This window comes from Aulonocara sp. 'chitande type north' Nkhata Bay, linkage group LG4 (genome assembly GCF_057382095.1).
Source record: "Aulonocara sp. 'chitande type north' Nkhata Bay isolate Kocher_YH1m ecotype deep benthic linkage group LG4, A_spYH_male_GT1.1, whole genome shotgun sequence".
Taxonomy (NCBI): domain Eukaryota; kingdom Metazoa; phylum Chordata; class Actinopteri; order Cichliformes; family Cichlidae; genus Aulonocara; species Aulonocara sp. 'chitande type north' Nkhata Bay.
Window position 1 is genome coordinate 32,579,363 of NC_141347.1, and position 12,163 is coordinate 32,591,525.

At 41.0% G+C, this 12,163-nt stretch overlaps 1 protein-coding gene across 1 annotated transcript; it reads left to right on the forward strand.

Annotated features, from left to right (window-relative positions):
* The first annotated feature begins 550 nt into the window (after window positions 1-550).
* On the forward strand, window positions 551-12,072 carry tbc1d10b (TBC1 domain family, member 10b). Its single transcript, XM_086289978.1, has 10 exons — window positions 551-1,024; window positions 1,944-2,859; window positions 3,576-3,675; window positions 3,942-4,049; window positions 4,564-4,670; window positions 5,357-5,471; window positions 6,737-6,802; window positions 6,887-7,076; window positions 7,918-8,072; window positions 8,222-12,072. Exons 2-10 carry the CDS (start codon window positions 1,958-1,960, stop codon window positions 9,143-9,145), a joined length of 2,667 nt encoding a protein of 888 aa, XP_086146104.1. The 5' UTR covers window positions 551-1,024; window positions 1,944-1,957; the 3' UTR covers window positions 9,146-12,072.
* Window positions 12,073-12,163: the final 91 nt, after the last annotated feature.

Below are 12,163 nucleotides of genomic sequence, written 5' to 3' on the forward strand. Positions count from 1 at the left end.
TGAATTAAACTCAATAGAAGCAGAAAGGGGGCATATATCCTACTAACCTGTAACAATTGTGATACTTGCTTCTAATAAAAGATATATGAAACATAAACTCAATAGAAGCATAGCAGAAAATGTGTGTGAATGAGACCGAGACAGGTGTAATAGTAAACATGGAAGGAAATTGCAGGCCAGGTGAGTTGAAGCAGGTGGAGACAAGCACCAGGGGTGATTTTTCACAAAAGGATAGCAACAAGAGTGAAAGAAAAGATTTACAAGGCGGTAGTGATGTATGGTTTGAAGATGGTGACACTGACAAAAAGAACCATTCAGCCATTAGTGAAACACTTCCCATTAACATAACAATCCAAAGTAGTAAACAGTGCAGTGGGGGTGTTTAACATAGATATATAAGAAACAAACGTCATTGTTCACAACAATAAAAAATTAGACATATCTATTGATATTATCCCGAATTTCTAAATTAGTTTTTATGGAAGCAATGACAGTGTGTAAGCAGGGAGGTTCCTGTACGTGTGCGTGCTTGTCGTCTTTTGACGCGAACGCGCGCGTAGCTGTCAGTAGGAAATACAGGCTGTTCGTGTCTGCCGAGCCCCTGCGGCTGTGCCTGGACATCTGATCACAGAAAGTCGGCCTATTACAAAATGAAAATTATCACTTACAGACTCGCTTGACTTTGGTGAGAATGCGTCGAACAAGTGCGCATGTGTAACCGCGGTACCGAGGCATCCCGCTAGCTAGCACGGCTAACAGAAACAGAACACTATCGGGGCTAATGCTAATAGTTAAATAAGCTAACTTAGCTAGCTGTTAACTTAGCTAGCTAGCTCACGGATTGCGGGACGTTTGTTCTCCCAGCTCATCTCCCCGTTCAGCGGTTCCTGCCCCTGTGTCGCCTTTTCGTGTTCTCATTAATTGGATAAGGTTACGGAACCGGAGCTGTGGCGGGGGGACGAGACGACAGGAACCCCCTGGCTGGCTATCCAGGCGGACCGATCACAGTGACACGCCGGTGTGGGTGAGTTGAAGAGTGGAGTTGAAGTTATAGTTGATAGGGGGGCAGCGGGGTGGACAAGGCCTGTGGACGTTGCTCAGCTGGGGCCTGGCAGGGAGGCAGGGTGGGTGTTAACTATTAGCTGCTCGTAAAATGTTGCCTTAGCGCGCTGAATCGGGAAGTCGAGTCGCTTGTAGCAAGGCCTCTTGAGAGGACATAACAACAAAGTGACTGTGACTATTGTGGTGGTGTTATTAGCTGCTAGCTCGTAACACATAGCTGTCTGGAGAAGCCACCACAAACATGAACCTGCTCCATCAGCAAAAAAGCTGGATCACCATGGTTGTCCGTCCGCTTTGTTGAGTACCAGTGCACTCGTGCATGTAATGAGGAAATTGCATTTTCTGGGACACTGGCTTAATCATCGATTAAGTACATTTCTGATGTATTTGTTAAGAGTTTTCATTTTTGTGTGTTTTTTGCCGTGAGCCTTTGTGTGACTACAAATAAGAAGTTCCTGAATTATGTAGACACACCACTATCACTTCACTGTACAATATAGGCTTTCGTGGCAAAAGAGGAAATGTAGCTTCGTGTATCTATTGGTGTTAGGTTTATGTTGATAGCACACTTGATGTTATGAGGGAAATCTGGGATGGGCTGTGAATCTTTTTATAGTGAATGTATTATATTAGTTTAAAAATAATATTAATTAAAAATTTTGACTCATTCTTAAACTGCTTCTGTTTTAAGAAGAGTTGCAAAGGAATTGTTAGAAGTCTGTTTTCATACACTTTCACACCCATGTTTTATTTTATTATTGACCCGTTGCTGTTAAGATTTGTGTCTTTATCCCTCTGTAGAAGCATTATTTGTGTAGCTGTGAGTTTAATATTATTACAATTAAAATTCAACTGCTTGTCTTTCTTTTCTTTTTCTAAAGGAGAGAGTGGAACCATGGCTGAGCTTTCCACCTTATCCCCATCCCCACCTGCTTTGGGTGATCCTCATGCAGCTCCATCTATCCCTCCGTCATCACCAGGGCTTCCTCCACCTAACAGCACTGCTACAGAGTCTCCCAGGGAGGTGTCCATACCCAAGTCTTCCCTTTTTAATGACAAAGCTTTGAGTGGAAAAACTTCTGCAGTACTGGCAGGGGGGTCCCCCTTGATTCCCCGCCGATCCTCAAATCCTCCCGACCTCACAGCTGAGGCTTCCCTTCTATCATCGGTACAGGAGCCTGCTCCAGGGAATGAAGAATCAGCAGGAAAGCCACCAGCTCCAAGCGAAGTGGCACAGGCGTCCCCCTCTCCTGATCTAAATCCTGGTCCTAACCTATACCCTAACCAGCAAGTCACCTGTAACCCAAATCCTGTTGTAGAAGAAGCTCAACTTAAAGTGGGACAACCCCAGACGACTGCAGGTCCCAATCCCGCACCTGCTCCTCCAGTCTTATCATCATCATCAGCAGCAGCAGCTGAAGGAGAAAAACCTCAGCCGCTCCAAGAAGCACAAAATGCTCCAAACGAGCCTCCACCTTTGTACCCAAAGCCTGGTACTCCCAATGAAGCCAGGATGGGAGAACTGCCTGCTACTCCTACCAGAGCTGAACCCCACAGCCCACCACTCCCCCTGATCCAAGAGCCACCGTTGTCCTTCGCTCTACCCAAACCCCGGCCGGCACCAGACACCCTCAGTTACCTTGAGTCAGCCAGTCTGATGTCTGGAACTTTGGAGTCTCTGTCTGGACTGGGAGAAGATGGCAGCTCCGTGGGGTCAGATTCAGAGATTAATGGCCTAACTGTCAGACGCACTGACAAGTATGGCTTCCTAGGTGGGAATCAGTACAGTGAAGGGGGGTAAGTACACATTAACCAGTCACACACACTCCCAGCTACTGTACAAAAGCATGTGCTGTGCCGCTGTGTAATATTAATATTTTAAACAAAGCATAGCAAAAATCTGCTTTTTCATGCTTGGCTTCACTGCAGGTGGATCACTATTTGTAATATGAGACACTATTAAATCATGACCACAGAATTGGTTTACTCAGAAAAGTGTAACTCTTGCTTGACTGTTTTCCTATGGCCACTTTACACCATCTGACTCACAGAGATCCATCCCAGCCTCCCTTTCCTGCCTTCCTCTTCTTCTATGCTACTCTAAACATATCTGTCTGTCCTTTATCTCCCCTTGGTCTGACTCAGATAGTGCTGAGAGCGCTTTTGTGACTCATTATGTACTGACTCTGTCTGTGTTGTATTTCCCATCGCACCCATCTGCTCTCTTCCTCCCCTTTTTTTGTCAGATTTGCTTTTACTTTTCTGGCAAGCTAATTGCTCTTCCTCTGTTGAATAATTAAAGTCTTATTGATTTGCCCTGGGTGTCAGTGCCAGTCAATTCCTGCCATTGTTCGTGATTTTCTGTGAGTTAGCAAAATGTTCTGCAAATTGAGGCAAGCCATTCGTGTCGTTAGATTCAAGTGCTCAAAGTGTAGTTTTTAGTGGTATCAAAAGAACAAAGAACTTCCTCATTCTGTCAGCATAAAGTCATTTTATATTACTCACTATTGCAGTGAAAAGGAAGTTCGAATTGAAGTTGCACGACAGCGGGAGATGAAATGGATTGACATGTTCTGCCACTGGGATAAGTGGGTCAAACATCGCTTCCAGAAGGTACACACACAGCAGCCTTTCAGTATGTGATGGTAAAAGTGAGAACAGAACTGCTAAAAAATTAAATAACAGAACAATCAAGTCGCACATCTGATCTTTATTAATGAAACATTCAAGTTGAAAATCATTATTTATAACGTCACTGCTGCCAGTAAAAACTAGAATCACACACACAGAACCCCCCCCCCCCCAAAAGAACATATAGTATGAATTAATGATGGGTAAACATTATGTCAGAGCCGATGGCCTAAATGTCTGCCTTACAGGTGAAGCTGCGCTGTAGGAAGGGGATTCCATCCTCTCTCAGAGCAAGAGCCTGGCAGCTGCTGTCCAACAGTGAGGAGCTTCTAAGAGACAACCCTGGGAAATTTGAGGTATCACAGTTGTCATGTCATTTTTAGCACTAATGAACTAGTTTTCATTTATTCAATGTAGAAAGTGGAATAAATACAAATTATTTGATCTCTGTTATTCAACTTAATTCTCTTTCAATTTAAGACAATTGCAGCTGGTTTGAAAACATTTTGGGAGATATCTTTAGTATTGACTAAGTGGCTTGTAGTGGGGCTGAGAAGGCCACTTGCAGCTCCAGGAGTGCTAAAGGGGCGCAGGCGCAGGCCTAGTGAGCAATAAGCCTCTTATCAGGACCAGTAATCCTGCCTGTTGATGCCCTGCCCCTCTGAGAGGGTCTGGCCTTGACTAGGCGGTGTCCAGCCATTTACTAACTTATTGTTCCTCTTATCTATGAAAGAATTTCTTTGCCAGCTTTTTTATTTTTAGTTAATAATTAAACGTCCTGTATAATCCACTTTTATGGCTAAAAAATAATTTCCAGAGAATTTATTGATAACTTTTTTGTTTGTTTGTTTGTTTTCTCTTTTGCTACAGGAGCTGGAGAGAGAGCAGGGAGAGGCTAAATGGTTGGACATTATAGAGAAGGATCTCCACAGGCAGTTCCCCTTTCATGAGATGTTTGCTGCTCGCGGTGGCCATGGGTAAAACAATAAACACAAACACAGTCTATTTTATACCAGAGGAACCATGGCATGCAGGATTGATTAAAAAAGGAACACCATGCACTCTGCACTACTTGGAAATGATTTGATCTTTGTAGCTGCGTATCAGGGCAGGGTCACAGTAGGATGTTACTATATCTGTCGGTAAACATTAAGGCTGTGCCATATAATAATATCCTGAATAAAACACAGAATCACAATAGCTCATTGAAAAAGGACTAATAAAAGCTGCTGGCTGTGGGTCTGCAATCAGCAATAAAACATAATTATTTATTTTTTTATTTTTTTTTTGAGGCTTTATCAAAAACTTTTGTTATTGTTTTTTAGGGAAAATTGGCTTCCACAATAAAACAAATTGGATTCGATTAAAGGCAGAATCAAAGATAGCAGTAATAGTGATATCAGACATTCAAAGATGAAATGAAAAAAAAAGGGTAACGTGACAAAACAAAGCCAATGAACAAAACAAATGTGTACTTTAAAAAGATGTTTGAAGTAATCCTTGTATAGAATAATTAATATTCTTTCATTTTCTTTCAAGTTTATTGAAAGAAATTATTTATTATTATTTATGTAATTTTTTTTTTTGAATAGCTCATGAACTGGAGGTAACACCCAAGTTCCCCTCGTAAGCCACTGAATAATTGTCATGCTTGTTCTTGCAGGCAACAGGATCTGTACCGAATCCTCAAGGCCTACACCATCTACCGGCCCGATGAGGGTTACTGCCAGGCCCAAGCGCCGGTGGCTGCAGTACTGCTCATGCACATGCCTGCAGAGGTGAGGGGTGGAATGGTTAGGGTACTGTTTCTCATTAGGTTTTGAGTGTTAGTTTCACAATGATGACTTCAGAAGCGTGATTTCTTGAGAAAGTCTCATAAATATATGAACAATGACTTGTGGTGAAAGTCTGTTTTTACTACAAAAGAACTAAAATAAATGCAGGTACGTTAAATACCGTCCAGTTTACTTTTGTCCTCCATATCTAAACATGTATCATTTGAAGCAGTGTTTTAAATCCGGTGTGCAGCGTTTGTTTTCACATAAGAGAAAAAAAGGAAACTGGATGAATTGACGCATTGGATGATGAGTTAATCTTACAACCTTTAGCTATGTGTGTGGTCAGACTTTCTTAGAAATCAGGGATGTTTTGTTTTAGCCTTGGTCTTTCTATTTATCCCTCCTCTGCTGACACGTTAATAAAGAGAGGGCGCGTGACAAAAGAGAGTAGGCAGAGCGAGAAAACAAAACGCATCTGAAACGTGACTTTATTTGGTTGCTATTTCACTGGAAAGTCTTCTTAATTAAAAATAGGAGACTGAAGAAGCCTAAAATGCTTATTGCACCGCCCCTAACCCATATTACAAGGTGACATCATTTCTTTCTGTGACCTCACTTCTGTCCGCGATGGAAACAGCGTGGGCTGATGTTTTTACAGTATTGTGACCACGCCTGCTTAAATGTTACTGTCGCAGTGTGAAATCTAAGTTTGCTCATTTCTTTAAATAAACAGGTGAGCGCGAACTGTGTTATGTAAGGCTTGTTTTCTCACGTCAGTACCTCATAGCAAACTGCACCTTTATCTCTTTGTCACAATTAGACTTGTAGATTCTTTTTCAGATAATGCTTTCTTATGAAACCAACATCTATTTAAAGCTGGGCAAGCTGATTTTTGTTTGTTTGTTTGTTTGTTTGACATAAAAATATGTATTCAGGAAATGATTGATGTTGTTCAGTCGAGTTTTGCTCTTTGTTTTAGTGGTTAATGCTTTAATAACACACTTGCTTAGCAAACACATGTAGCAGCAGAGGGCATAATAATGCACATATCTGCTTTAAACGCACTCGGATTATACTCAATTGTGGTTACAACACTGATGAGAAGTTCTACTTTTTATATTGTTTCTTAGTATTTTGCAATCTACTTGTAGTGTAGTGTCCACATAGTCCTCTCCCACACTATAATAAGTCAGAATATATTTGTTTTTCAATCTACAATTTATTGTTTGCTGTGCAAGCCTTTAACTTTTCTTTCTCTTTCACAGCAAGCGTTTTGGTGCCTCGTCCAAATATGTGAGAAATATCTTCCTGGCTACTACAGTGCAGGGCTGGTGAGTGAATAAACATGTATTGCTAGTCTGTTACACAGTTATCTCAGTTTTAATAATTTTGTTTTATTTATTTTTTTCCTTTAGGAAGCGATTCAACTTGATGGCGAAATCTTTTTCTCTGTGCTGCGTCGCACGTGTCCAATGGCGTATCGTCATCTTAAGAAGTTCAAGATTGATCCCATTCTCTACATGACGGAGTGGTTCATGTGTATCTTCTCACGCACTTTACCATGGTCCTGTGTCCTGCGTGTATGGGACATGTTCTTCTGTGAAGGTACCGTTAATATCTACAGGTTTCATAGCCAGTTGGCAGCGCTTTTGTCTGTTTAGTGAATTTGATCCATGTACCTCTGTTTAGAAATTACTTGCAAATGTGCATGAAACAGTCTGACCTTAAATATCCAATCCGATTTTATTTATAAAGCGCTTTAAAATATTAAATAAGTTAAGAACAATAGAATAAAATAAAACGGCAAAAAAATAAAACCCAAATGCATCAAATTAAATTTAAAATGTAAATAGCAGGTACTTTACGACCAGCAACCTGATTTGATTAAATGCAGGAGCTGTAAGAATGCAGCATTTTACTGTTTTGTTTTTTTGTTAAATAATTTTTATTTTAATCCTGTGGAAAAAGAGAAAAAGGGTGTTTTTTCCATCTCTGTATTTTCGCTATTGGATTCTGCTGTAGTAGTTTTTCATGATCCACCATTCAAAGTAACCCACGTTTATCTGGCGCTGGGGCTTTTGCAGTCATAGTGTTCATCCTCTTCAAGCTATTGTAGCTCCCCTTTCTCCTCCCTTTAAAGCTGCTCTATTCAAAAATGCTCGAAACGTGGCGGTGTGGCTGCAACCACAGATGCCCCGCCCTCTTCTGTGGTCGCAGCCAGAGCGGTGTGCCTGAGATGACCATATTAGGAATATCAGCCCTCATTTACATCGTACGCAACCAAGAATAGAAAATGTCTGTGTCCTCAACTGTATCGGTGTTTATGACTTGTGAAAATAAGAAAATGCATAATTATCCCCTTTAACAGAACTTTGAGAACTGCTTTTTTTTTCTAGATCTAGTTTTTCTAGATTGAAAGAAACCTAACTTAAGTGTCTGTGTGTAGGAGTGAAGATAGTCTTCCGTGTCGGCCTGGTGCTGCTGAAACAGATGCTTGGTTCTGTGGATAAACTTCGGGAACTTCAGGGCATGTATGAGACCATGGAGCGTCTAAGAAACATCTCACCCGACACTATCAGAGAGGACATATTGGTACAGGAGGTCAGTGCTTATGGAGGCCGTGTACATAAAGCTTGTTTCTGTTTTTACTCAGAGACACGAGTTATTAGTCATTTTATCCTGTTGTGGCTCATCTTGTTATCCTCACTTCCTCTGTCTGTCTCTACTTTGTCTGATGTTTTGTTGTCCAGATCGTCGCTCTCCCAGTGACTGAGGCACTCATAGAGAGAGAGTGCAACATTCAGGTGAGGAAGTGGAGGGAGTCCAGAGGGGAACTTATGCACCAGCCGGGACGCCGCCTTCACGGTACAAGAGCTATCTTTGAGTACAAACGCAGAGCTGCTTCCATCAGCTCTGGTGGAAGCTTCTCTTTCCTAGGAAGCTCGATCCCACCACCAGGACCCCTCAGGGCCTCTTCCAGTTTGCTGTCACTCCCTGGCTTCCGCAAATCTAAGGCTCCTTTCCACTCCCACGCCAAGAAGGGCTCCTTCTCAGGGCCGTCAGGATTTGAGGGCTTTCCACCTCCGTCACCACCCGCAGTAACATCGAGCTCGAACCGAGGGCCCAGCCAGAAACCACCTATGCCCCCAGGGGCAGGTCATAAGGCAGCACCGCAGAGCCCCTTAGTATCAAAGGTGGCTAGTTCATCTCATGGTCCTGCTCCAGCCTCAGAGAGCACATCAGCACAGGGCGAGCCTGCTTCTTCGGCCCCAATGCAAAGCACACCACAACCCCCCACTACTCTGGCCCCCTCTCCTAAGATCGTCTCGGAGCAAATTACTCCCACTATCCCGTCTCCTACTGCAAACAACACCCCTCTGCCCCCATTACCAGATTCAAAAAAAGAAACTGCACCTCCATCAGCCGATGCCGCAAATGTGGAGGAAGAAGGAAAGAAGAAGAAGAAAAGCAAAGAGGACAAGAAGAAGGAGAAAGAAGACGAGAAGAAAAAACAGAAGGAAAAAAAGGAAAAAGAAAAGGCTGAAAAAGAGAGGCTCAAAAAAGAGAAAGAGAAGCTAGAAAAAGAGAAGAAGAAAGGGGGCAAGAAAAAAGACAAAGGAGGAGGGGATGCAGAGGACAAAAATGGAGCTGCAGCAGCGAAAGAGTCGGCCTAATTTTCCACCTCGTCATTCCAGGATAACAAAAAAAGGGAGGCTGAACAAACAAAACAACACAAAAAAGAGGTCAGGGGAACAAAAGATCCCCAAAAACAGTGACTAATATAAAAATGGGATGGCTTCCTATATAATGCATCATTTCAAGGATTTAAAGTAGTGTAAGGACTATGTTGGAGAAAACTGGATCATGGTTTCAACAGCACTTTTTGCCTCTTGTGAGATGGGACAAAATTTCCTTTTTTTCTTTCTTTTTTTCCCCAACTGGAGCATGGACTGTGAAACTTTTTTTTAATTATTATATATATAAAGGATTGCAGTCACTTTCTGTTTTAGTTTTTTAAATTCTTTTTTTTTCCTCTTCTTTTTTTAATTATTTTAATTAAACGGATGGCAGTGGTGTGAGGGGAAAATCATCTCAAACGCTTGCAGAAGTTGTTACGGTGCCATAGAAAATGTAAATAAAAGGTCTACCTACGATACATAGGATCGTGTTAACACTCCAAATGCCCCGTCACGTCTCATCTGATGAAAAGGGTTATTTGGGGGAGGGGAGAAAACGGAAATAAATCATTTAAAGTCTCAAACGCAGGCACTGAAGACAGAAATGCTAGTAGTATTGTTGAGGATGTATTTATTGTCACGTTTAATGTTGTCTGTGCCTTAGTAGTGTAGTGAAATGTGTCAATGTGCTTTGTGTGGCCTCCCTTTTTTGTTTTAAGTCAAACTACCATTGAACCCCTTCTGTGTTTTCAAACTTTTACTAGATTAGATTAAAAAAAACAACAAAAACAAAAGAGGGGGAAGTAGAGGAAAAACCATACCTTGTAGTCTGTTAGTGACGGCAGTGTTTTAATGGGTCACTCTTTTTTTTTGTTTGTGTTTTGGATAAGCAGGTAATGTTTTTATTTCAGGTTTTAGGGGGTTTTTTTTGTTGTTTTTTTCAAAGGTTAAAAAAAGGAGGTACAACATTATCAGTAAATTGCTTGTGTGCTAACATGCAAGCAGTATCTGTGCACAACTCCTGCAGACCAAATATCCTTCTGTGAGTTTAGTATTATTTCAGTTTCATTGAACAAAATAGTGTGCACAGGTATGGGGTCCTTAACTCATTAGAATGTGATTTCAATTATCGTAAGAGAATGAAGAATTTTTCTTGTTTTTTTGTTTGTTTGTTTTGGGTTTTTTTGCACTTGTCATTTTGTCACAAAGCACCACTGAAGGTGACCACTCCTTTAGTGCGGTGACATGGAGAACAAGCGTCTCAGCAGGCTGGTTTCAGCCTTGTGGACCTATAGGAAGCCACTTGACTGGAGGTGCCAGGTGTGCCAATGTAGCATTAACCTCTGATCTTTGACCTTTTGGGCTCTGATGTATTTATGTAAAAAGTGGTTAATTTAATCAAATATAGTATATTATGAATTATTATTATTATTTTGGATCTGAGTATTTTTCTATCTAAGTGAGAGACACCTGGTTGACTGGAATAGAGGCTGACTACACAGCGTAGTTGCAGAGGAACTGTTCAAAGTCTTTTATTTTTATTTCATTTCTTGTTTTCTTTTTTGTTTTCTTTTTGCACATTAAGTCTTCAGCTTCAGCAAACTCAATGCATGTCTTTTGGTTTACTTTCACTGTTGGTTTGGTCAGCTTAGGTTCACGAGTCTCCAGTTTACTGAAGTGCAGTATTAACAGACTTGAGTGTGGGGGGAAAATGAGCCTTAGATTGAGAGAACAACCTTTAGAACGATTGACTTTGGCAGAATATTTAGGAACTGAAGGTCTTTGTACTGTGTCATATACTAAAAAGTGGTTTTTAATTGAACATCTTAAGTACTTCTGTCTCACCAAGTTGTGTTGTAACATTCATAATGACTTATGGACTAACTCCCTAATGTATTTACACTCAATGTTCTGTACTGTAACATATTTATGCATACATTAAGTGGCGCTGAACCCTGTCAGTATATGATGAATAGTGCCATGTAGTTAGTGTAAACCATTTGATGGCAAGAAAAACAAACATTGATGCTCTTTAGCTGTACTGTTTGGTAGTTGATGATTAGAGGGACTTTCGTGTACTTGTAGCCAACATGTCCTCCATATTCATCGTTTTCCCACTTGTTTCAGGTTTTCACAGGGCTGTCATTTATATATGAATATGAATATCACACACACACTCTTTCCCTCTTCTGTTTCGACGGCAGCGCATTATAGGCACAGATTAAGTGTAGTGTTTAGTGTGGATAATCTGAACACATCTATGCAAACTTTGCTTCATCATGACTGTTGGCGTGTGTCTATGTGGTGACAGCAGCACTGATTTTACCTCGTGCTGATCTGAGTGGTGCCGTCAGGGGGTGGGGGAAAGGATTTTGTGCTTCACCACATGGTTTTTTTTGTTTTTTGTTTTTTTTTTCCTTTCCTTTAACACTTTCAGGCCCGCGGATTATGGTATTTATGAGCAATATGTCCTCGCAGCTCACATCTGGATGATGGTGTCGTTTGTCTTTGTTCAGGGAGCTGGAGGTGACGTGATGATCAAATGAATCTGACACTAGCTGCTCTTTGCTCTGCTCTGCAATAGTGACAAAGCCTATTTGTATCAAGTCCTTTGTGCATTTCTCCATTGACCCTGAAGCTGTAATTCTTAAGTACATTTCATTGGGAATAACTCAACTGATGCAAACATTTCAAAAAAGGAAAATGTCTCAGCTGTGTGGGTTTTTTTTTTTCCTTTCCTATGCCGTTACGTCTTTAGTGTCTTTAAGTTTACATGTCACTCTCTTCTCTGGCGAAAGTGAAATAAAATCATAGCTAATTGAATTCATTCCTTCAGATCTGCAACTGTTGTATTTATAATTAATGATGATAATGACATTTGTGATGAGTAATAAACCATAATATATTAAATCACTTGGGTAATGTTTTTCTTTTTTGGTGTGTGGCTTACATGTTTGGAAAGATTAAAAATCTAGGCTGGATTTAAATAACCAGCATTCAATTTTGAAATTAAGA

Coding starts and splice junctions, on each gene's coding strand:
- tbc1d10b (XM_086289978.1), top strand. CDS start 1,958: ATGGCTGAGCTTTCCACCTTATCCCCATCCCCACCTGCTTTGGGTGAT. Junction 2,860..3,575: donor AATCAGTACAGTGAAGGGGG/GTAAGTACACAT, acceptor TCACTATTGCAG/TGAAAAGGAAGTTCGAATTG. Junction 8,073..8,221: donor AGGACATATTGGTACAGGAG/GTCAGTGCTTAT, acceptor TTTGTTGTCCAG/ATCGTCGCTCTCCCAGTGAC.